This window comes from Grus americana, chromosome 1 (genome assembly GCF_028858705.1).
Source record: "Grus americana isolate bGruAme1 chromosome 1, bGruAme1.mat, whole genome shotgun sequence".
Taxonomy (NCBI): Eukaryota; Metazoa; Chordata; class Aves; order Gruiformes; family Gruidae; genus Grus; species Grus americana.
Genome location: NC_072852.1, coordinates 202194892 through 202221129, shown reverse-complemented (window position 1 = coordinate 202221129; position 26238 = coordinate 202194892). Strand labels below are relative to the sequence as shown.

Genomic DNA, 26238 nt, shown 5'->3' with positions numbered 1-26238 from the left:
ATTCCTCTTTTAACTACAGAATATGGGTAAGAGCTGAGATTTTCTTGGTTTCATAAAGGAGACACAGATCTTCAACTTTGACAAATGTACAGAGAACAAATGACTTTTATAGAATTATGCCCTTTGCACTAAACAGACCTGCAAGATATAGTTAGGTATGAAGTGATCTGCTCTATATAAAGCAGCCTACAGCACATACCTTCTTTGGTGGTGACAAGCAAATGTCACCCAGAGCAAGAGCTCTCTAAACCCTTACACCAATGACAGATTCCACCTCCTCCTCAGTGTCTCGGGGAGGCTGAATCCAGAAACAGGATTTATCTCCCTGACGGGACAGGGCTCTGAGCTGAGTTTCCACATAACTTATCACCGGGGGAATTCAGGAATCCTCACCACTGTCATCCTCCAAATAATAGAAGATGCCCAGAAAGATATTCACTTAGAAATGACAGAGAAGCAAAGTCCTCACACCACTCTCAGAGGCAAAATCAAGAGAATGATGATTATTATTAACCTGTAAGTTATGAATGCCTAACAGGAAAAATTCTTGCGATACATTTAAGTCCACATGTGGAGCTGACTTAGCAGCCCTTGACATATGCTGTGCATTTTTTAAGGAAAACGAGGTAATTGTAGTAAGATTTTTAGGAATCAAATTTTTATAACAGATGATAAGGAGTTTTGTTGTATAAGTTAATTTCTTGAACAAAAAAATAGAAAATGTTTTTCTGTATCTTGAGCAACGGAAAGTCAGACAGGGGCAATTATTTCTGCAGGCCTCCTTGCTGTAACAACTATCTGATACAAGTGCATTTGCAACTTCAGGCTGTGCACCCAAGGTGTGGCAAGTGTTATTTATGCAGTATATATTACATGGCACTGCAGTACATACAATTTAGATGATGTAGTCTAATACACAAATAGGCTTTCAAAGACAACATTTCTTCCATGTCCTCAAACATTGGGTATGAACATCTGCTTCTGCTTCGCTAATTGGGCACAACAGATTTTTTTATAGGTATTTATGAATTTAAGTTACTTTTCAATAGTTTTACTATCAAAGTTGTGGCAGATTACAGAGTTCCTCAGAGGATGCAGAGGCTCCAAAGGAAATACTGGTGACATTTAAAGGAAAACAGGTAACTCTCTTCATGAAATTCCCTTTCTTTTTGTGAAGGATTGAAATAAGATTGAAAAGTAGTTCACATCCACAAAAGCTACATTAATTGTGTGCAGTGTTTGAAAAGAGTGGGGTTGAAAAATGAAAACTGGGCATTTCTCTATTGCTTCGTAAAGCTCAGTAGCACAGACCTGCTTGGAATATCTGTCCAAAAGATAAGCAGGAGACCGGTCATGAAGGCTTTATGTCCCAAAATAAATTCCTTACAGTAGGAATTACAGACTAACAATTAAAAAAACTTTTCATCCTTATTTTCCTGTTGCCAAAGTTTTAATTTGGAACTACCTGGAAGTCTTCTGCTTTATTCTGACTAGCTGCAATTAAGTTAAAACGGACACTCTAATCTTACTTGGAATCAAATTATTTCAAATTACAGAGCAAAAGCAGTCCCAAACAAGATTTGGCTGTCATTGCTTAAAATGCTGAATGTACAAATGGTATGAAAAAGTCTTTGCTTTGAGAAGGTTAATATCTGAACAACACTGACATATGGTTTAAAGGATTAAAAAACCCAACTGTTATCTTCATTATACAGGTGGGAAATTGAGGCACAGAAAGAATAAAAACTTGTCCAAGGTCAAATAAGAAATCTCTTCAGATACAGTCTTTCTCTCTAACATACCTCAGTATAAATTTGTAGTCACCTAAAAAAGAAATGTGGTAGACATCCACATAATACACTTCATCATAGGAATCTTTTTCTTATCATTATTTCTAAAATAAGTTCAGACTAACACCACCAATCTGCTCTGAACACTACTTATCTAGCCAGCTAAAAGCATTATCTCTGTCAACAGGATAAAACATACCAATGCTTATTCTTTGAAATACTTTATTTCCAACTAGGAACTTTATAAAAGCTCCCTTTAGAAGCTAGAATTTCTCTTCTCTTTTTCCCAATTTCCAATACATTGTCTCTTGTATTTCCTTTGGATGATATGCTTCTGAAGGACACTGTAAAAGTGTGCACGCACCAATTAAAGCAAGCAAAGTGCATCATAAAGCTGTCTGGACTATTTTGAATAGGATACAAAGCTAAAGTAAATATTCCAGCCTCAGAACCTGTCACCACAAAGGAAAGCTGTGCCATTGATCTGGTATCAAACATGGTTTACAGCATGTGAGCATGGTGGATGTGGCTCCCTTAATTACAGTGGATTAAAGCAGGAAGAGCTCTATTGATGTCTAGACTTGTAGCAGGAGCAACTCAGCAAGAAGATGAGGAGAATCAGGTCCTTCCACCACAGAAAGATGGTGTCACACTTTAGTGATGACTTGACAGAAGGAAAATTCCAGTATTCATACATGATAAATCACATGCATTGAGCTGGGCGTACAGATTGCAGTCAGCACTTTGCTGTGAGCCGTGTAAGCACCAGGACCGCGGTGTGAAGCATCTGCTCACAATCTTCCAAGCTTGCTAATGATCTCAGCATTTGCTGTCTTCTGATGAATAAGGAATGTCAAATGACTATTTTAGAGGCAGTTAGAGGGTCAGGAGAGGTGAATCAGGTTGGCATTATCTAAGGTAAGAGAGCAGGAGGTTGCTTCCAAGCACCTTTAAGAAAACACTTTCTTCCTGCCCCAGACACTAAGTCCCTGTTACCGCTCATATAAATAAACTGAGAGCCAGATTTGGTTCAACAATTTCTCTAGCCTCCATCACAGTCAAATTCACTCTTGTCTCCTGTCTCACCAATGACAATTGCTCTACGTACACACCCCAGTGATTACGTCCTTCTTGCATAGAAGCAGCTGTGACTAATCCTTATTCAACTAGAAAAATAACTGTGTATGTGAGAATTAATTACGCAGCCTCCATTAATTATTTACCTGTTATGATAAAAGCTACAATTAAAATGAAGAAGTTGGTTTTACTGCTTAATCTCTTATGTTCCTATGCCAAATAAGAAGGAAAGTACTGCTTTTAAATTATCTCAGTGTTTTGCTCACATTGAAATTTTTTTTTTATTATGAACTCAAGTTCAGTCTTTAAAAGGTCAGTTTTTCCAAGAGTAAGTCTCTGCAAACTTATTTTCAACAAAGTCCACTTCAATAATTCCCCAAGACAGTAACGTTTAGACATTACCCCTACACCTTGATCCCAACAGTCTGATCTGCCCCTGACACATAGGCACTGTGAGGATACCACTGAAAAAGCAGGCTGCACATTATTCAGCCATGCTAAGGGACCAGGACTAACATATTGTATTTAAAAGCACTCTGAAGATGAAAAAGTATTCATAACTATTTCTTAGAACACATACTTTGTGTCAGGGTGAAATTAAGTACTGAATGTCTAATTTGGGGGTTTTTTTGTATTAATATGCACATGATAACATGAAAAATTTTTACTTTGCATGAGTCCTGCCTTATCACTCATAGCATTTGTTCCTGAGAGTTAACATTCCATTATTTAAAAATGCAAACAAAAAAAAATTATGGTAACTAATACTGGACATATTTACAATTTAATTTGTTCTAAATTCTCTCCATGACCAAATGTGCAAAGTGCCAAGTACCCTCTCTTCCTAGCAGCTGGTAAAGGCCTTCCTGACAGCACCTAGCATCCGGCAGAATAAGGCACCTGACATCCAATAGAAGTATTTTGAATGTCAGTGCAACAGTCACCTCTCAACTAGAGCCCATTAGCTGTTTCACAGAACGTACCAAGTCTGTGTAACAATCTGAGATAGAAAAGACGGACATGCAATGCATATGCCTGCAGAAGGATTTTAAGCCAGCAAGATACAATGGTCCACACCACAATGTGGGCAGAGTATCACCTTACCATATTCCCCTGACATGGAAGGTAAATCACATCTTTAATTATCATACAAAGTCAGATTTCAGTTTTGTGCCCCCTGTTGAAAAAAATCTAACTGCATAACCCCATAAATATGTTGCAGGTTTATCCTTTATATTACCATCTCAAAGGAAGCTTACTATGAACCAGAATGCCATCTTTTGTGCCTTCCACTCCAACTTCAGCAGTTGGAGTTTTTCTGATTGAAAAGCAGTAAAGCTTACTAACAACTTGGGAAGGAGAATAAGCTGGATAAATCATATGAGTGGATGCAAATAGCCAGCTATCTAATTTGGACACCTGTTAAGACAATTGCACTTCAGTGATGGATGACATCATCTTGACATGCAACATTTCTAAAAGTTTATTGCAGCAAGCATTCTTCAATATGAATGTAAGTTTCCAGAATGTTTCATGCCTCAGGTACACCCCACTCTGTGTTTCTCAGGCCCTCTATCCACCACGCCCATAGACGATAAGAGGATCTATTGTTCTGTAGAAGTCCTACATAACCACTTTAGACAATTCTAAGACCAAGGCCTGCACAAGTACAAGTCCATTTGGACTCAAAGCCTTTGAAACTTCCCTAATCACTGACATCAGCCTGGGTATTGCACAATACAACTCCCCTGACTCCATTGAAAAATCTGTCTGGATTGTCTCAAAGGTGCAAAATATATGTAGAAAAGGACACAAATGTAGTAACAGTGCACTGATGTAGCTGCCTACACCCTAAACTTCCTTTGCTGGAGCAAAAATTCCTTGGTTCATTGTTGGTATTAGGATGGCCGGTAGACTTTCCTTCCAAATAAAGGAAATAAATTCCTTTGAAAAAATACATACCAAGTACATTAGCTGTACACTGGAGAATTCCTGAGACATCTTCAGTTTCTTCATTGCCAGAGCAATCTGTATAGGAGCATCTGGTTGATATATTGTGAAAGTTCTTCTCTGCATCCCTGTAACTACAGTAAAAAAAGGTAAAAAAGTTATAGCATATCCTTACATAAATGCAAGGTCAACAAATGGCTTTCAGAAGTGGCAGTAAAGGATGCCTTCAGTCTCTCTTGTCTCTTCCCTCTTCTCCCCTCCCTCAGCCCCTTTCCATTTGTGTATTATCACACACAGATGAAACTGCATTAATAGCCTGGGTATCTCAAGTATTATACTAGAATCTGGAATATTATCTGTAATGAGAATGAAGATATAAGAAAAAAATAGTACCAAAGGGCTGAAGCATAAGGGAAGGGTATCAGATGTCATTTCCACTGGGGTGTTGTCTATAACAAAGTTCTACAGTAAACTCCAAGCAAGATGTTTATGAAGCAATGGTAAGTATCTAATAAGAAGAATAAATCTTCCACAGCACATTACATTAGCACTGCAAGTATAAAACCTAGCTTTCTCTGTGGATTCTCTTCTGAGAAGATCTCAGCAGAAAGAAGGATGTCAAGCTGCAAGTCACTATGCTATCAAGAATAAAGTTTGTGTTATAGCTTGTTAAAGAAAAATTAAAAAGAATCCGACCACTGATGAAAGACATAAAGCTATGCCCTGACAAGCAAGAAAGCAGCTACCTTCTAAATGATTCCATTTGATATAGCTTTGCTGGATTGATTTTCCTTAATTCAACAGAAACAGAACAGAAGCTCAAACTATGTTTGAAACAAAGCTTTATGCAGGTGATAATAAGGACAGAAGAGGGAATATATGTGAAGAAAATATTGCAGCAGACTGATAATGCACTTGAAAAAATATACAATCGATTTAGCTCAATGCACAGAGAAAAGCTTTTCTAATGAGTATTTTATTAACAGGTTTGTTATGCTTTCATAGTTTGTTTATACTTCATAAATCATGAATAGCAGTTTTAAGGATTGGACTATTCATCTGGTTAATGTCTGCAGAATCTCAGCACCTGTATTGCTAGCACCTGTAGGAAAGGACTCGAAAGGATTCAGAGCCGTGCGTCAGGTTACCCCCTGACAGGCAAACCCATTCTCCACGTGGCATAAAGCGTATTGCAAAGAGCAGGCTTCTCTTAGACAAGGAAACCCCAGTGGTAAGGGCTGCTGGTGCACTCTGCAGTGAGCTGCATGGTCTCTGCCGCTTTCCAGACCTGCAGCGATGCCAGCACACCTGCCTGGCAGGAGGCCACATCCTGACACACTGTCCCAGAGCCCAAAGTCACAGCCCAATGCCACCACCATGCCAGGACACCAGGCCTCTTCAGCCTGGGTGTCTTCCCTGAATGACACCACGGCCACTCCTCACCTCTGATCTTGACCGGGACGGGAGATCTGATGACCATTTATGTTGTACGGGGTGTCAGCACCCAGGTGCTGGCAGCAGGGTGCAGGGGCTGCTGTGAGGAGCGGCCAGGGCTGCCCTGTGCTGGGCACAGCTGGTTCCAGCCGGCTCCAATGTCCCTACCACAGGGCACAGCCGGGCCCAGCAGACAAGCGAGTGGTGCCTCTGGGAAAATGTATTTAAGAAAGGGCAAAACACCTCATGGCGGTGTCAGGGGTGAGAAAAAGAAGTGAGAGAAACAGCCCTGTGAACACCAAGGTCAGTGCAGAAGGAGGGGAGGAGGTGCTCCAGGTGCCGGAGCAGTGATTCCCCTGCAGCCCCCGAGAAGACCATGGGGAAGCAGGCTGTCCGTTGAGGACCACAGTGGAGCAGAAATCCATCCTGCAGCCTGTGCAAGACCCCGTGCTGGAGCAGAGGGATGTGCCCTGAAGGAAGGTGCAGCCCATGAACAGCCCACAGAGAGCAGGGAAAAGCATGAGGAGGAAGGAGCAGCAGAGAGGAGCTGTTATGGACTGGCCCTCCATAACCCTCAACTGACTGACCTACAACCCTCATCCCCATCCCCCTGTGCCGCTCAGGGTGAGAAGAGGTAGAAGAGTCAAGAGTGTCTTTATCTCAACCCACAAGCTTTGTTCACCTTATTTTCCTCCCTGTCCTGTTGAGGAAGGGGAGCGAGGGAGCTGGGGGGGAGGGAGGTGTGTGTCTGACAGCTGGACAAGGTCTCCCCACCACAGATCATGGGGCAGGACAAATACAGGACATCTGATAGACAGATGCTACTTTAGCCAACTCATACTTATGTTCAAAAAACTGAGTCAAAGTGTATCGTAAGTCACAGGAATTATAGGTTTTCAGAGTGTGCCTGTATTAAACTTTGTCCATTAAAAAACGTATATCTAAGCCACACGTGGCCATAAATGAAAAGCCTCATTGTTATTGCACACGTGCTTTCCTCAAGGCACTGTCTCATCCTCTGACGTCTACTAATGTGAGACTTCAAGCAATGTTTTCAGCAACTGAAAAAATTAGCAGCCAGAAGGCTTCTCCCCCCTGCCTGCCCCGCAGCAGACATCACAACTGCCTGCCGAGACTGGCTCCCTCGCTGTCCTCGGGTGCCAACCAGACTGCTAATACTGCAGGTATCACCCACCAAGCTAGGGCTCCCTCTGAATTTTAACCAGATGTTGAGAAACAGGCAAAGACAATTCTCTCCAGTGCACCAAGCTCTGAAACTATGTCAGAAATTCTAAAAAGACCCTCAATGCAGCTTGAAAAAAATTTCCCTTACATCTGTGTAATTAAATTCAGAGGACAGCATGCTTCATTTGTCATATGGCACAGCCATTTGATGGCTGGAGACATGCAGTCATTGTATTCTGACGCTGTTAGGAAAAGTTATCCGTGACAATAAAATACTTGTGCAGGTACGGAAAAGGTTGAAGGGAGATTATTTTAATCAATGGAAGAATGTTTTAGGTTTTCATGACGATAGTTGCTATTACTTTCTTTTTACTTCTCACTCATATATTAATTTTCTCAACGAACTCTTAGGAGGTGGCTTTCAGCCCTGCTTCTGCAAAAACCTACAAGTATGTAACAGTGCATGTATGCAAGAAGCAGTGATGCAGGATTTTGCAAGACTTGAACCTCAGGTCACAGCATAAATAATTTTTTCAGCATTCTCAGCTGGCTCTGTGAAAAGCAAATTGGAATAGATCTTACACTTTTACAAAAAGGGTCCCTCTTCTCCTTATATATGAAATATCACTGTTAATGCAGCAGTCATGCTCTGATGGGATTGCATGGAAGCAGGACTGGAGAGCAGTTTATCATTAATGTCCGTAGTATGTATAGTTACTCCAGAACATCTCTAGGAATTTGTGAGAAAAATTAAAAAGTTGGTCAAACAAGGCTATGTCTTGGGCAGCATAGAGGAGAACATTATCTTGCACCTTTCACTACCTCACATTAACACTTACCCAATAACTTGATGTTCAAAATACTGCAGTGTCCTTTGAAGAGTTTGCCGAATGGTCTGAGGCTATAGAAGAATGATAAAAAAAATCATAAGATTACGAAAGTACAGTACAGTTTAATTAACATTATCTTTTAACACACTATTTTTCTCCAGTTTTACTTCTCATCTTCTACCTGCTAGGTGCCCATCATTTCATAGTAAGGAACATGAAATATTATTAATTCCTTCTATCTTGCTTCACCATTTAAATAGGAAGGAATTTTACAATGTGACATAATTAATACTGCTTACAAGACTAGCTGTGCATAACAAAGGAGCCACTTCACTATTAGCTCCCAAGAACTATCATCTGCCAATTATCTCATTATTTTAAAAGAATTAATTTAAAATAGTTGCAAGAAAATGCTATTATTTTGTGATGAAAGTATCACCATGAAAAGGCATTGGGTTTCTAACCTTTGTATGCTCCTTAGAGCATTTTGTACTAAAGAATATTATAAAGACACAATTTATTTTGGCTGACTTTCCTGACAAGCTAGGGCTCTCCAATCATCTTTTAAATTATCAGGAAACTCAAGCTCGTCAAAAGAAAATCATGACATGCTTCAAGCATTTCTATGCTATTTCATTTTAATGGGTGTTCGCCAAACTACATATGTGCATATATGTGCTTATTTGCATTATTACTACTACTACAGTGCTCTCCAAAATACATATGTACATATATATGTTTATTTTCCTTACTACTGCTGCTGCTGCTGCTGCTATTCCTATTATTTGAATTAATTCCTGAGAGATTTTCAGGTAAATAAAGCAAATGTGAAATCTATGTCATTCTCTTTGGAATTTTCAGTCGCTTATGGCAAAACATCATTCTTCCAAAATGACTGGTTTGTACCAAATCTGAGGGTTTTCACCTGTCCATTCTGTCCTGCTGCCAGAGGTCAGACAAAGGTACACGATTGGGATTTATAAGTCTTCCTTCTGTATCAGAGGCACACAGGGATATTTTGATCAGACTTGCAGCAGCAGACAATTAAATTGTAGAGATATTTGGTATTTCCCTACCTTTTGGAAAAGACATCTAATTGTTTTGGAAAGTAATAGTTTCAATGCCTCTTAACTGGAGGAATTTCATTCCAAAACCACCATCATCTTTGAAAGTCTCAGATTTTGCTTACTGCTGTACAGACTCAGCAGTTCAAGAGCTGAGCTTTTTTCCTACTATTGCCCATGAGTTTGCAGAAGGAGGTATCTGTTTTGATGATGGCAAGAGTGAAAAAGTGTATATCAAGCTGCACTAGGTTTGTGCAATTGCAAAAATTTCTTTTTTAATACCAAACTATAAGACTGTGTCTACCCTTTTGAATTCAAATGTGTAGAAATGCAAGCACTTAACAAAGATAAGCTCAAAATAGATGTAAACCTTGAAGGGGGGGTGGGGGGTGGTGTTAATTCTCTGTCAGGTAATTACTTCACTTCTCTGTGGGAGCTGTTTCCTGTGCTAAAAGGCATTAAAAGTTACATGTTGTCTTGCAAAACACAATCAATGAAACCATTACATAGAAAAAACCATCCCCTTCTCAGTGGTACAGCAGGTGTTGAACTCCTTAGGCCTGATGGGCTACAAATATATTTCATGGCATGTTCTCACAGAGATTCAGAAGCTTTCTGTGCTCAGAAGGCAGAAAAAATCCATTCTTCACATATAGAAAAGATGTATTTTTCCATTCTAGCCATCAGGCAAAGCACAATGGCTTTAAGCAAAGAGGTCCAGACAGCTGCCATCTCCCACCTCCATACAGCATGTCCCTCAACCTCACTCCCTACACACAGAACATTAGTACTTCACCAGCACCCTCTCTGACATGAAACGAGGAATGGTAGAAATGTCTGATTGTTAAATTAAATCTCCATTCTGTTTTTCTGAAAGTGCTTTTACAGCAAGCATATGGAAGGCAGCAATGCCTGGTACCACAGCGGAGACGAAGGAAAATAGCTACTTGTCTTCTCAGGAAGTTTTGCAGCTTATGACACCTGAGCAATCCTCCATGGATTGCCTTTGCCTTTCTCATGCCTGACACACAGATGTTGCACTCCTTACGCACTGAACAATCCTTTTGAATAGCTCAAGATTTGACCACACAAGCAACCACAAAGTCCTGAGCTTATTTCATCAACAGACCTCACTTTTCCTGCAGTATTGAATGAACAAAAAAAAAAATAGCCCAAGTACTGCTAACTGTCTCTTCTGAAAGCTAAATCATCTGCCTGGCTGTTGTCAGACAATTTTATACAATCCCATGAACTCATATCCCTTTTTGCTGGCATCTATCAAATCTTAGAAATTAAGTACAGACAAAAATTAGTATTTACGATTAAAATACTGTTCATAAACAGAGCTCTGTGTAACATGCTCATAGCCAGTATGAAAACTGATATGAGGAGTCACAAAGTCTTTCTTCATTTCTGACAGGAATTATGACAGCATGTCACTGTGCATGGTTAAAAAGCCACTGTGCTCACCTTCACAATTTGCTGTATTTCAGCACTGGTGAATGCCATTTTGCGGTAGATGTAATTCTGTAACTATGGTCATGACTAAACAAAACAAGGAGATATGACACTGGATTATAGCTACCTACAAGGGTAGTTTGGTGTTCCACTTCTTCCACTACTGACTATGCATAGCCTATTAGAGAGTGGGCAGGAAAACATCTCCACCTCTTTGCTGCATCCAATGGCAAGACTGGATGGAGGCAAAATAGCTAAACCTTCTTCTAGTAGCCTCTCCAAGAAACATAGCTTCTGCCATTCGAGGAGATAAAAGATAATCTATAACAACACATCTCTTCTACTGCAATGTATGTCTACGCCATGCAGGTACCCAGTGGCACTTATTTACTGCAGAGGTTTTAAAGCTTCATGACCACTTAAAATGAAAGATTTAATATAAAATAGCAACTATTACCTAAAATAGTAAATTTTAACAATTCATTTTTATTATAATAATTTACTAATATTCAGTATACATTACAAAAGGACTAGCCACATCAGTTCACATTTCTAAGGGCAACTCAAATTAAGACATGCCAGTATTGCTATCGTTAACTGCAAATTAATCCAAGAATTGCCATACCAGATCATATCCAAGCTCCATCTGGAATGATGAAATATAAGGTAGAAGGGACCACTGAAGGTATTTAGACTGAGCTCTTGTATGGCAGAGGCCACAGGACTTCCCTGAAGTAATTCTGAATCCAGATATCATGCCATGGCTAAACCTAATGTGTCAGAATAAATTGTAAATAATCTGAATCATAGAATCATGTTGTAATTTGAGTAGCAACTGGTTACTCAGATCTTTCTCCAGATGATTTTTGAGTGTACCCAAGGATGGCGATCCCATAGCCTCTCTGGCCAACCTGTTCCAGTGTTTGAACACCCTCATGACAATTTTTTTCTTTTTTTAATAGTGATTTGAAACTTCCCGTCTTCTAGATTTCTTGCCTCTCACGCTTCTGCTGTGCACCCCTGTGAAGAGCCTGGCTCCATCTTCTCCACACACCCTGATCAGGTAGCAACAAGATACTCCTCTTCTTAAAAGCTGAACAGACCGAGCTTCCCCAGCCCCTCCTCGGCCGTCACATGCTCCATTCCTTGACCATCCCGGTAGTCCTCTGCGGGCTCCAGTATCAGTCCCTGAGGGATATGCAAAGGTAACATTGCTAATTTGACTTTGTGACTCTGATTGCCACCTTTTCAGCCCTAAGGTCCAGTCAACATTCCCACCCACCTTATCATCGACTTAAGCAGTCCATATCTCACCAGTTTGGCTCTAATGACACTACAGGAGATCATGCCAAAGACTTTCCTAAAGTCAAGGTAGACAACATCCCTTCATCCATTGAGCCAGTCATCTCATTACAGAAGTCAATTATGTTGGTCAGGCACAATTCATCCTTAGTAAAGGGCATAAAAGTTTGTAAAGGGTGTTAAAGGGAATAAAGGGGTAAAATTTGGCCTGGCTGTTCCCAATCACCATCTTGTCTTTGTTTGTGCTAAGGCAAGGCTTCCAAAAGGATTTGCTCCATAACCTTCCCAATTACTGAGGTAAGGCTGATTGGTCTATGGTTCCCTGGATCCTCCTTTTCCTTCTTGATGCTAGGTGTGACATTTGCATTTTTCTAGTCATCAGGTACCTCCCCTGATTGCCATGACTGGGAGGCTTTCCTATCTCCATCCTTCCATGCTCAGGTAATGCCTCAATATCCCTCCAGGGCATCCTATCCCTGCTTCCAACTTCTGTAAACATCTAGTTTTGTATTTGAGCTCTGTGCGGAGGTCCATATTCATCCATAATATCCTTCTTCCATGCTTTCTTGACTTTCTGCACATCATAATGAACTGTTCTTGTGCTTTGAGGAGGGTGTCAAAGGTCCATGAAGATAGATCAACATCTTGTGCCTGTTTACTCTACAGGCTAGTTGCCCACTGGATCCTGCAAAGAAGAACTATGAAGAAGCCAAAATCTGCTCTGCTGAAGTCTGAGGTTGTGATTCCACTTATTTGTCTTTCCCACTTCTCTTAGTGTTTTGAAGTCTCCAGCATCTCATAATCACTGTAGCCAGGGCTGCTCTCAACCTTTATACCTTCAACCAGTTCTTTCTGTTTGTGAGCAATAGCTCCAGCAGACTATCCCTGCTTTGTCATCTCATTGATCACCTGCATTAAGAAATTGCCTTCAGCACACTCAAAAAAATCTCCTGCATTGCTTGTGCTCAGACCATTGCCCTTGTAGTGGATTTTGTTTTGGCTGAAGTCCCCCATGAGTATCAAGGCCTGACATTTTGAGGCTTCATCCAGCTGCTTTCACTTCTTGAACAGCAAGTGCGTAGCAGCGGTACCGGCACAGCAGTCCCACTCATCTGTCCTCTGCTCCTGACCTTCACACTCTGGGCTAGCTTGCTCTGTCCAAAGGCAACTTTCCAGGCACTGCTGCCACCTCTTTGCGTAGAGCACAGCTCCTGCTCCTCATCTTCCCAGCCTGTCCTTCCTGAAGAGCCTGTATCCATCTCCTGCAGCATTCCATCCTGAGAGCCATTACACACAAGGATGTGTACAATCCCGCAGGAGGTCCAAGCTCAGCGGCAGCATGGGGATGTCTAATGCCACCTGATTGCTCCCCATGCTGTCTGCATTTGGGCACAGGCACTTGAGATGGGCTCCCAGTCATGCTGCTTTCATGAAGTGAGCATAAGAGCCTCTTCCATCTTGTTGTTCCTCTGATACTTCTTCACTGCTCCCCCTTTTCTTCTGAGAATTAAATCCCTTTCCCTACAAGCATAGTTAAAAGCCCTTCTCATAAGGTTGTGAAGCCTTTTAGCAAAGACACGCTCACCTCACTTTGTCAGATGAATGCCAAGCTTTCTCAGCAATTCTTGCTCCTCAGAGAGTGCCCCATGCCCATGGAGACCAAAGCCCTGCCAGCTACACCAGCCACACAGCCAGGGACTGCCCTACTAGATGTGTCTGCTCCAGCCAGAACCTTTCCCCCTCACCAGAAGGATTGAGGAGATACCAGCTGGGCACCCAGACCCTTTGCCCTTGCACTGAAAGCCATGTAGTCACTCCTGATATACTCAAGGTCTCCCCTGGCTGTATCAGTGGTGCCCACATGGATGAGCAGCAGGGGTCATAGTCCAAGAGACAAACAAGCTTTGGCAGCCTCTTTGCAACACTCTGTCCGAGCTCTTGGCAAGCAGCAAACCTCCTGAGGCAGCAAGGCAGGCTGGCAGATGAGCGCCTGTCTCCTCAGGAGACAGTTTCTGATACCTACCACCCTCCTTTTCTTGAAGCCTCATCTGGCTCTGATGCCTCATCCCAAGGGAGGTCATCTCTTTCACCTCTTCCCAGGGCACTGTATGAGCTCCATAACTGCTGAAGCACAGATGGAAAAAAGGCCTTAGTTGTGCTGTCAGAAGTAACACACCTCCAGCCTCCTCCGTGTCAGGAGTTTCCACCATTGACCCTCTAGGGTTATCTATTTTTCCCTCCTTCCTTGCAACAGGGGGCTCAGGTTCGTGGCTCTGCAGGGCCTCTGGGAAGACCTGTCCATCCTCCCTGATGCGTACAGCCTGCTCGGTGTCTCCTACAGCTATTCCACCTGGCAACTCAGCGCTGCAACCAAAGCCCACCGCCGTTGCACGGTGGCTGGCAGCGATCCTGACCATGGCAGCCCTGCCATGACAGCTGCTGTGACTCTGCCAGCTGCCACTGTTTGCAGGATGCACTCGTAGAGAAATCTGCCCTTCTTGCTAGTTCTCACCCAGCTCTCCAGTAGTGCAAAACTGGTTCAAGACCTAAAACTAGAGGAATAATAGAGCTTCAAAAGCACTTTTATGACTAAATGGAGAAAATCTTTATGATGGTATTTGTCTAAATGATCTTGAAGTATTCCATGTTTTTTAACTCAGACAACTTCCTTTGAAAAAGAATTCCAGTTTAAACACTGTGTACAATTTTTTTTTCTTTATTTGAGTTTAATTTTCCCTTCTTTTAACTTCATTGCCTCCAGTTTTGGAGACAAAGGGAAAGGACTTCCACTTTAATTGCATCCCTTGTTATAAATGTCTTTCCTAAGGCAATCAAATATAAGCTTTCCAATCTCCTCTCAGAGGACAGAGACTTTAGCCTATTCCCTAGCCATTTTCTGTTGCCTCTGAAATATCTTTCATTTGATTGCAACACCTTTGGAAATAAATGGTAGGTCTCATCTGCCCAACTGTAGGCACCCAAAGTGATTCATCCTACGCTTGGCATCTAATACATGCCTGAGGACTCAGTCTTTAGAAATAACCATTTCTTTCTTTTGTCTAGAAAAGATGCTGAGTGATTGCTTCAGACTTAGACATCTTTTAAACGTTTAAGTAAGGACAGACAAACCCCACCCTGAGGTGATGGAACTGCACACAGTATCCCAGATGACTCAGTCTGAATTCACATAAATGCATTTTCAAATTCTCCATCCCATTCCTTTTGCATCCTAAGATAACGAGATAGAATTAGAGAAGAAAGGGACTGTAAGGAACAGGGAGGTCCAAGCCAAGAGAGCAGCCAGGTACACAGACAGTTTCCCCACAACCCTAACAAGGCTTCAAAGATTTTACCTGGTAAAAGCTAAGTGGCTCCTAGCTGAGCTTCACAAGTGCTTCAGCAGTCATGCTCTTAAAAACTTGAGTGCTTAAAATTTTAAACATGAAAGTTGAAGCACTGAAGAGCATAATAGGCTCAGCTAGAAACCACTTTGCTTCTATCAGAATTTCTTCAAGGAAGTCCTTTGGGTCAGGGGGCTCCTCCAGACTCTTGCGCCCTGAGGAGCTGCAAAGTCCTTCCTAAAGGAATCTGCACTTCTGCATTTGGAAGAGGCAAGCTACCATAGACCTCAGCAAATCAGCACTTCGATGTTGAAAGTTTTACACACTTCAAATTTGTAGTGTTCAATCACTAACTCAGCAGACTTTAATTGCCGGCTTCACTGCTGGTGATGGTTCATTAACAAAAAACATTTCTTTTTTCCTTTTTCAGAAACAATTTTAGTCAAGTCTTTATGCATAGGTGATTACAGATCTCTAAGCACACGAGTAGATGTGCACCTGGCCCACCTGGAAGGAAATAAATGGCAAAATAGTCATTTTTACGTCTAGTTTGGGGTTTTTTAATATTTACCCTGCTATAATGAAAGCAGCAGAAAACTGTTCTTTCCCTGTCCTTCTGGTTACCAAAACATTGATGTTAAAGAGGCCATAAACAAAGAATCAAGGCTCCAGCTGAAGACAAACATTTATCAACATTCCCAAATGCCAGGAGTGGGGAGATAAGCATTGAAATTGCTGCAACTAGGAAAAAACAGAACTGAAAAAGAAAAGGAAGGCTCCTTTGGCATTCTACAATTTTCTGATGATGCAGAAAGGAGGAAGGCTCCCTAGCAGGTCCTTGCGGGTCCTGCACAGCCAAGATCCCTCCCTGTCCCTTTCCCGATAGCTGAAGAATGGAATGAAAGAGCACAGACAAAAATCAGAAATGGAGAAGCAGAGCCCCAACATAAGCAATCATTTGAAAAAATTTAAAAAAAAAATCATCTTTGGGGGTTTAATAGTGCTTTTGATAATGTAATCAGGAAAAAAAAATATTTTTATCCTCTAGCTTATGAACCTTCAGGGTGCACTAATTTTTTTTTCTGTAATTGTACAAGCTAAAAATGTATTTTTTCTTCATGAAAAACAGCTTCCTGATTCCAGAGGTTTGTGCTTTAGATAAATGCACCACTTGCTTGCAGACCTCTGTGACTAGCACCACATTTGGTATCAAGAGAGGAAGATGCAGAATCCCCAGGAGGAGACTGTTTGGGGATCCAGAGTAGAATGACTGACAGCTGGAGGCAAACCAAGCTGCCATACAACAGCCCATGATGATCCAGACGGGACCAAAGCTCAGTACCACCTGGCACCTAAACCTGAGACCATTCTGCTCCTCAGTTCATGCAAACTGGGGTACTCTTCACAGAGAAATACTTGTGCACATCAGAGAAAATGCCTTAATTTAATAAATAACATTGAGACTAAGAATTTTACCCCATACTATTTCATGGCAATAACAACGCAAACATTCTGAAGAAATAAAACAGAGCTAAATAATAATTAGAAATTATAACTCCTGCGTCCCCAGCTGCCTTTCAACTAGAAGAATCACAGGCATTACGGATGGAAATTGCCTATTAGAACATCTAGTCTAACTCCTTGACAGTGAAGGATAAATATCTCAGGGTGCTATCCATTATAATACCGTCTGGGATCACTTTGTTCATCTTCAAATTTCAGCCATGTCTGGAATGGATAGAAGATCTGTTCTGTGCTGCCGAAAGAATGTATTCAGCAGGTGAGAATATAATAGATGATCCACTGCTAATGCTACCTGTTCATCTTTTAATCCAACTCACATCTACTACATAAAATCATTGGTGCTACTCTAGCAGACAGATAGGAAATGAAAGGCTTTACATGTCAGTCCTCCTCAAGGAATTTCTTCTGCTGGGATAGAAAAAACCCAATTTCCTCAGTATAACTGGACCTGATTTCATATGCAGAGCTGCAAAGTTGCTTACCCCTTTGAGACCTTGTGTTGGGTTTGCGTGGCAAGGTTTTGGTAGCGGGGGGGGGGGGGGGGGGGGGGGGCTACAGGGGTGGCTTCTGTGAGAAGCTGCTAGAAGCTTCCCCTGTGTCTGACAGAGCCAATGCCAGCCGGCTCCAAGACGGACCCACCGCTGGCCAAGGCCAAGCCAATCAGCACCTCTGTGATAACATATTTAAGAAGGGAAAAAATAAGTTAGAGAGAGCTTTTGCAGCCAGAGAGAGGAGTGAGAAGATGTAAGAAACTCTGCAGACACCAAGGTCAGTGCAGAAGGAGGGGGAGGAGGAGCTCCAGGCGCCGGAGCAGAGATCCCCCTGCAGCCCGTGGTGAAGGCCATGGTGAGGCAGGCTGTCCCCCTGCAGCCCATGGAGGAACAATGAGGGGGTGTAGAGATTCCACCTGCAGCCCGTGGAGGACCCCACGCCAGAGCAGGTAGAGGCACTCGAAGGAGGCTGTGGCCCATGGGAAGCCCACGCTGGAGCAAGCTCCTGGCAGGACCTGTGGACCTATGGAGAGAGGAGCCCACGCCAGGGCAGGTTTGCTGGCAGGACTTGTGACCCCATGGGGGACCCCACTCTGGAGCAGTCTGCTCCTGAAGGTCTGCACCCCGTGGGAGAGGCCCATGCTGGAGCAATTTGTGAAGGACTGTAGCCCGTGGGAGAGACTCACGTTGGAGAAGTTCGTGAAGGACTGTCTCCCGTGAGAGGGACTCCATGCTGGAGCAGGGGAACGATGAGAGGAGTCCTCCCCCTGAGGATGAAGGAGCAGCAGAGACAACATGAGATGAACTGACCATAACCCCCATTCCCCGTCCCCCTGTGCCGCTGAGGGGGGAGGAGGTTGAAGCCAGGAGTGAAGTTGAGCCCGGGAAGATGGGAGGGGTGGGGGGAGGTGGTTTAAGATTTGATTTTATTTCTCATTCCTCTACTCTGTTTTGCTTGGTAATAAATTAGATGAATTCCCTCTCTAAGTTTGGTCTGTTTTGCTCGTGACGATAATTAGTGAGTGATCTCTCCCTGTCCTTATCTCAACCCACAAGCATTTCGTTATACCTTTTCTCCCCTGTCTAGTGAAGGAGAGGAGTGAGAGAGCGGCTCTGGTGGGCACCTGGCCCCCAGCCAGGGTCAACCCACCACTGACCTATAGACAAACCACAGATTTTTTGTCTTCATTTTGAAACTTAGTTTGAGAGTTAGCAAGCAGACACATCTATAAAGAATTTGGATATGAGATGGAATGGTTTCTTTTAGTCAAAGCATTTTATAACAGCCTTTAACATTAGCACAAGAGATAGAAGGAAAGAGAGGGCTTTTCTCTGTGTTAACATTCTAAGTTTCACCAGGAGTATACTGGACTGCTGTGAAGTGGTAACTGTCTCTGCTCAAGTGGTTGCAAATGAAGGACATTCACCCTCATTTTGATGTACCCATGACTGCACACTGTTAGTTAGAGACATATATTGATGATCATAACATTCCCTTCTACTTTACAATGTCTTTCTGTATTATTTACATTTGGAGACTTTGGCCAGGGCAGAGGCAGAGAAGTGTAAAACAATTGAGATCAGTGTTGTGGGATCAACACTGGGGCCACCATGGTCTGGTTTGTGGGCCAGCGGTTCAGATCTGCCTGTGGGCAGGTCTGTTCCCCAGCGGGGGTATGCGCTCTGCTTCAGGCAGCAAAGATGCCTGTAACGTATGAATGTTTTCGAGACACATTTTTTTCCAAGCACCATAGGGAAGTCAAGATTTCAGCCTGGAACTACACAAACATTAAAAAGGCAACTATTACTATGATCAGTCTAAGGACTAGATGTCAAATATTCAAACTCACCCTAAATAAAATTTCATCAAGGTCAATACAATGCTGCAGGCCCTCGGGTGCAGCTAAACTGATTTTTTTTAATATTTTATTTGCTGAGGCTAAAGTTCCCTTCCATGAGATGTTAAACTACCGAACAAGACAAACAAACAAAACCCTCTGCGATGCTCACATTGATAACCTTTTTTCCAGAATGTTCTTGTTTAAGACACCACAGCTCCATTCCACGCTATGAAATAGCAGATTGACTGGCTACAGACTGCTCACGTGACCTTCTGTATAAATGGCTTTTCTCTCTGTTAAGTTGAAAGATACTGGGCAAGAGTCTGATTTTATTATACTTTAAAAAAATAATCCTGTTTGCCTGTTGGAATTAGAAATTAGGAGTTTCTCATGGGATTTGCTTTTCTTCACCATTTGCATGCTTTTTTTCCTTCACACTCTCATTCCTGAGAAGGATGTTACTCACATAAAGCTCATCCAGCCTGGGCTGTTAAATGAATAAGCTCATCACGCTGCTGATACGGATATCATTTGACATTAAATTACTTTATTCAGAAATATAGGCAAAAGTTATTCCTACAACCATAGAACTTAGACATACCGATGGGTTAACGTGAGTAATAAGGAGCTCAGAATATTTGTGCAAATTTTTTTTCAAAATATCATGTAAAAATCATAGAATCATAGAATCATAGAATGGTTTGGGTTGGAAGGGACCTTAAAGATCATCTAGTTCCAACCCCCCTGCTGCAGGCAGGGACACCCTCCACTAGACCACGTTGCCCAAAGCCTCATCCTGCTAGTGGCAACAACTTGTTATTTCTACTAAAAAGAGTAGTTATTCCTTGAGAGTAAGTGGTAGAGGTTTATGATGGAGTCAGGTTTGATTTGAGCTGCTATATTGCAACTTCTCCACCAAAACCCCAGCTCCGCTCACTGGAGGATTCACTTGCAATTAAGCAATTTGAAGTTAACAGCAGTTCTGTCACATAAGTAATAGCCTACACACTAACCTAAATGACTGTCTTTGGTTCACTTTTCTCTCACTGTCAGGGAGTATTCAAAAAGATTGTATTCAAAAAGACAATTCTTAAATTCAAACTATTTGGCAGCAGCCAGTAGTAGCTTCCTAACTTAAATAGGAAAAAAATGTTCTTACTTTAACATGTCTTCAAATGGGCCTTTAAAGAATAGCAGGAATAATTCTGAATGAACAGAAAAGTATATCAGAAGCTATTTTCACTTAATAATGCTTATAGTTCAAGAGATGCATTACATAGGCCATTCAGAAAATAAAATCAAACGCAAATGTAAGTCAGTTTAATGCTGTGTCATGCTGTAATTCTCCTTCCGGAGAAAGATCAGTACAGCACTTGGGGGTACACAGTCTCCTCTGAATGCATGCCCAGTCACTGCCAGCTCCTTTAGGGTACTCCATGCCCCTTAGATGGGAGCAGAGTATTTGACTTTTCAAATCAGTCACAAATTTTTTTTTTTTTCTGATTTTGATTCTATTTTCAGCCTGGTATTGGATACAAGTCAAGATAGAACTGGAGCAAATGTGAAAATTGCTGCAAGGAACTGAAATTCAGTAAGATACTAAATGGCATTTCTAAAGAATAAAACTGTGTCCCCTGGTGCCAGGATATCATTCCCACATAGCAGAGCTCTTAAAGACAGAAAAATTTACGTTGATAATGAATAGCATATAGTATCATCATCTCTAGTTATAACTAATCTAAATTTATGTCATTGTGGGTGTAAAATTCATCCTTTAAAACACAACAACAAAGATGAAAAAAAGAAAAATATGTCATTAAATTTGCTTGTGATGTACATATAATTATTGCGGTTGATTTCTTAAAAACAAGGTCATAAATCAACACCCCTACTAGGGTCCTAGCATTTTCTTATTTATCTCCAAAAAACTGAACCCAGCCCAGTGAGAAGGGCACCTATTTGTTTTGACAGCAGCTGGATCCAGCTCCAAATTTCTCTGATAGAGTACGTAACCAAAGACCCTTTGATGGTGGTTCAGATGAAGGAGGACAGAAGGGACATTTGCACCCAGCCAGGAACATGATTTAGGAATGCGTTAGAGTAGATAGGAGCTGCCTACACAATTACAGGCTCAGCTTTGTGGGCACATCACAGGGATAAAAGGCTGCGAGAGGGCAGAGCCAGATACGGGGCAATAAGCACGGAGCACTGTTGGCCATGATCTCATGAGCTAAAGGAGTCAGAATTCCCAGAGTTTATAGCACTGAGCAGCTAAGTTTGGTCCCACAAAACATCATCTTCACACTCAGGTGCTGAGCACCACTCCGGCTGCGCACAGTTCCCCCAGCCCCTTGGGCTGCGGTGCCTGACTGTGCCCAGCTGCTGGGAGAGCCTCAATCCTTCTGCTGTCTGTGCTCCTGCTTTCTCAGCAAAATGGTACTTCGGGGGGCAACAGGACAGCAGCTCAAAGTGATGTTCAGTATATGCCTAGTTAGTTTGTTGAGTGCAGCTGTGATAAAAAGCCACCTCTCTTCTTGCATCACTGCTGCTCTGCCTCCCTGCACGGTTCACCCTGCTCCCCTGACCTTCCCCAGCACACTCTACTCACAAATGCCAACGGTAGGGTACATATGGAGGTCTGCTCATCTTCCTTATCACCACATACCTTTCTCCAAAATACACAGCTGTTTTGGTGGAGGTGAGCCCTATCATCTTCCTATTTCTGGCTGCTAAAAAATAGAGGGTTTGGGGTAAGCAAGTTCCAGATGAACAGTGCCCATCCTTCAGCCATTCAGGCATGTCAGGAAACCTTTAGGAACCCACAGGAACATAAAATGACCCTGTGCTGACTGAGGATCAGACCCCTACATCCTCTAGTACAACAACTTCAGGAAAAATCTCTAACAATGTATTTAAGAGAAAAGTTGGAAAATCATGGGTGCTGGAAAGTGCTAGAAGCTGTTCTCCAGGAGCAAGCAGAAGGGTTGGATTAAACGCTGCAACACAGGAAGGTTCACTTTTTAATTTTTTTCCACAATTCCACAAAAAGTACTATCTGTGCAAAGTCAAAAGCAGCTAAACTTGAGACCAAGATTACGAGTGATACAAAACGCAGTAACTTCTTACTATATTCTAGTATAAGATATCTCAAATACTTCATTACTGCATTTTATTCTACAGAATCTCTTTCCACTGACAGTACAATTGTACTAACTCATGAATACATTGCACAGGAGACGTGCACATTTTTGCGCTACCACTCATAAGCCCTAGCCTGCTTGCACAGCCTTCTTGCCGCTGTGCCCCATGGACGGAGCTCTTGCTCAGCTCCTTCACCCCTTGGTTGCTCTTTCCAGCTCGGTTTGAGGCTCTCCACATCCCCAGAGCAGCTCTCGGGTAGCCTCTGCTTCTGCCACATTGAAATATCATCACCCCAGAGATCTCTCGGCATGCCATAGCAGTATTAAACACACAGACAGAATTTTTTCTCAGTGAAAACACACAAACAAATTTTACTCGCTATCTCAATCCTAGCCATTGCCGAAGGAAAGCCCAAAATTAAGGCTAAGCATAAACATCAGGAACCTGGAGCATCCTTAACTTTGAAAGTGTTCAGCACCAGGACGGGGATAAATTGCTGCTGCGTTCATGTTGGAAAGGAAAACATCAAGCTATTGCAGGCAATATATATAGCACGTACATTCACATACACTCTATGTACATAAATACATGTTTATATACTTAACAGACCTGTATCTATAGTATTATGGAATGAAGATATATCTACATCTATAGTAAAAGTATTAAAGCGTTTGGTTCAGAAAGAACATATGTCAATGCACCCTTCAGACCTGCCTTTTAATTTTACGAAGAATGGGAATAAGTCCCATTTGACACTAATTTTATAGGCAAAGTATTTTTTTTACTTCTAATTAAAGTTATTCCTGATTTATATTAGCAGATGTGCAAAAATAATCAGATTCAAAGTGTTAGACATATGGTAACTTGACTTGTTGCAAGAAGGCACATATTCAGTACCACAGAACAGATTCTCAATAAGACAAGAATGCACCAAAATAACAATGCACCTGAACAGTGATTTCTCAGAGGGAAAACTGAAAAGACAGGTGACCTGATTATTTTCTTATACCATGACTGTGACAACATGACTTTTTAAACTTAATCACATTAATTTATGCCAAAATGTGTAAGATGGGAATGAAACACTAGTTATGAATCCAAGAAAAAAAGGCAAATTTTAAGCAATATGTATCACATATTAAAATTTAAAAAGAACACACTTTTTCAGCAATAAGGGTTGCTATAATTAGCTCCCAAGGAAACCATAGAAGCTGTTGTTTAGGACATCAAAACCAGGTTGGATGAAATTTTTGCATTCTTAGACAAAATTTTTCTGAGAGCAGGAAGGAAAGAGGACTATAAGATCTATCAAAGTTTTCCTCATCTCTTAATTCAAAGAACATGCTAATTTTGAAAACAAATTTCACAATTCATCAAAGCTGTAAAACTGTAATTGTCTTTTACAGCAACTCAGTACAGGAGGTAACAGTCAAACCTGAGAAAATACAAATACTAAGGTTATCTAAAAATACTGCACTGAGCTACTTCAGAATACTTCAAATATTTTGGGTAACACATGCTCTAATTATACCGTCATATTATTATCCAATTAAATAGCTTCTTTTTTTTTTTTCTTTTTTGTACTAAAACAAGACAGGTCACCTGAGATATCATCTATTAATATCAGCATTACAAGACCAGATTCCCAGTGGAAAGGGAAAAAATCAATGGGAAAGAAAAGTCTGAACTGAAACTGGATGACTATTAGCTGTGTAATGCACTGCTAACTTCTCCCATTAAACAGCTCCTCTGCTCCTATCCAGTCAGTTCAAGAAACACCAAACAGAAAAAAGTATATTAAAACCAAAGCAAAGTGATAGCTGATGGTGATGAGACTCATAAGTAATTTCCAAAGCTGGATAACAATATGCAAAAAGATGATCCAATGCCACAACAGCAGATATAGTTGTGTTACAGATTAAGACTACTTGTTGCAATTAATGTTTTATACCTCAACATGTTGAAATATCTCAGAGACCAAACAAGCATTCAGTTGCAGCTGAAACTTGATGAGGAAAATTTAGTGATGGTCACTGAGGTATTATTCATAGGAGCAAAGCACAATCATTAACAGAAAGGCTGTAGAAGAACGCTGTATTTTACACGAATCTACCAGAACTCCTGAGCCACTGATTTCAGTCTTACAAAGCGATACCAGCGTGTGTTACGGGTTCTACCCAAATTCACTCCTTATTTTAGCATACGCAACGCTTCATTGATTCTCAACTGCAGGTGTAGCTATCCAGATAATCTTAAGTCATGGATTTCGAAGTACACTTTAAAGAAACTGATCTCCCAGGAATGTCAGCGCTTCTGGGAGGTACAGGGAAATCTGTTGCTGAAATATTTCTGAACACAAAGATGAAACTTTTTTTTTTTTAATCTTGTTCAGTATGGAAAAGCCCTATAAATGTAAGAAGTTCACACCTTCTCTGTGGTGAAGGAAGAATGTGCATGCCATGCATCATATAGATGTAACTTTTTATAAAAAACGTTGCTAGTACCACATAGTGATAAGCACTTTATGATTTTACGATTTTCTTTTAATTCAGCCGGGGAGTCGGCGGAAATTATAAACCCACCTAAACCGGCAGCTGCGCGCATTTGTGCCTCCCGACCCATTTCCAGCACCGGGCTGCCGAGATCCTCACTCCCGCAGGTTTGCGGGGCTGGCAACCCGCAGCCGGGGCGGGCACGGCGGGGCAGGGGGCTCCGGCGATCCCACGGGGACGCCCGGGAGGAGGGAGCGGGCACCGCCGCCTCCTTCCCCACACAGACCCGACCCCGCGGAGCAGCCGCCGGGAGCCGCGCGGGGTCTGGGCGGCGCGGGAGGGCCGGGGCCGGGCGCGGCGCTCCGCGGGCGCGGGGCACTCACCGCGGGGGCCGTCAGGCGGCGGATGCTCTCGCCCAGCGAGTCCAGGTTGACCCGCCGGCGGCGGGGAGCGCGGCGCGCCCCGGCGCTGGCCGCGGCGGCAGCGGCGGCGGCGGCGGCGGCGAAGGGGGTGTCGGCGGGGCCGGGGGGGCTGCGGCTGCCGTTCCAGCAGAGGCGGGACAGGGGACACTCGCCCTCCTCCTCGGGGCTGGTCTCCGGGCAGTCCGAGCCCAGGGAGCTGAAGGACTCCGAGGAGATCTTGCGCCGGGACATGGTGCCGCGGGGCGGCGGCGGCGGCTCGGCTCAGCGCGGGGCGGCGGGCAGCCGCGGCGGGCAGCGCCGAGCCGCACGGCCGCGGGGGCGGTCGCCTCGCATGGCCGCGGGTGCCCCTGGGCGGGAGGCGGAGGAGGCGCCGCGCCGGGGCCGGCGCAGCCCGCGTCTCTCGGCGCCGCTGCCCGGCTCCGCGCTTCGCCGCGCCCGGCCGGGGGAGCGCGGGTGCCGAGCGGCGCCGCGCCGGGAGGCTTTAAAGCGGCGGCGGCGGCGGCTGCCCTCCTCTGCCTCGGCCGCCCGCCCTCGCTCTCCCCTCCCCCGGCTCCCTCGCTGCTCCGCGGGAATCACGTGTTCTTTGGAGCCCTTTCCCCCTCCTCCTCCCGCCTCCCCCCGCCCCGCTCGCCGCCTGTCGCGCTCAGCCCCGCTCGCCGCGGCCCGCAGCCGCCGCCTGGCCCCGCTCCCCCGCGCCGGGAGGATGCTGCCACCGCCCCGCGCGGCCCCCGGCGGCCGGCAGCACCGGCGGGGCGGGCCCACGGCCGGAGCCGCTGGGAAGGGCGGGCAGGGCGCTCCGCTCTCCTCCCCCTGCTTTGGAGCAGGGCGAACGGGGAGCGGGCAAACGGGCCGATATCCGCGCACGGCTCCGCGGGGAGAGGCGGTGTCCGCGCAGG

At 43.4% G+C, this 26238-nt stretch overlaps 1 protein-coding gene across 1 annotated transcript in view; it reads right to left on the bottom strand.

The window, feature by feature from the left end:
• GUCY1A2 (guanylate cyclase 1 soluble subunit alpha 2) overlaps positions 1-25839 on the bottom strand; it is a 180433-nt gene extending 154594 nt beyond the window's left edge. Inside the window, exons 1-3 of the mRNA XM_054820216.1 lie at positions 25304-25839; positions 8276-8337; positions 4830-4951 (exon numbers count right to left, since the gene is read on the bottom strand). Coding sequence (XP_054676191.1) covers positions 4830-4951; positions 8276-8337; positions 25304-25573 — 454 coding nt within the window. The 5' untranslated portion in view covers positions 25574-25839. The remainder of the gene's footprint in view (positions 1-4829; positions 4952-8275; positions 8338-25303) is intronic.
• Between the last annotated feature and the right edge of the window lie 399 nt (positions 25840-26238).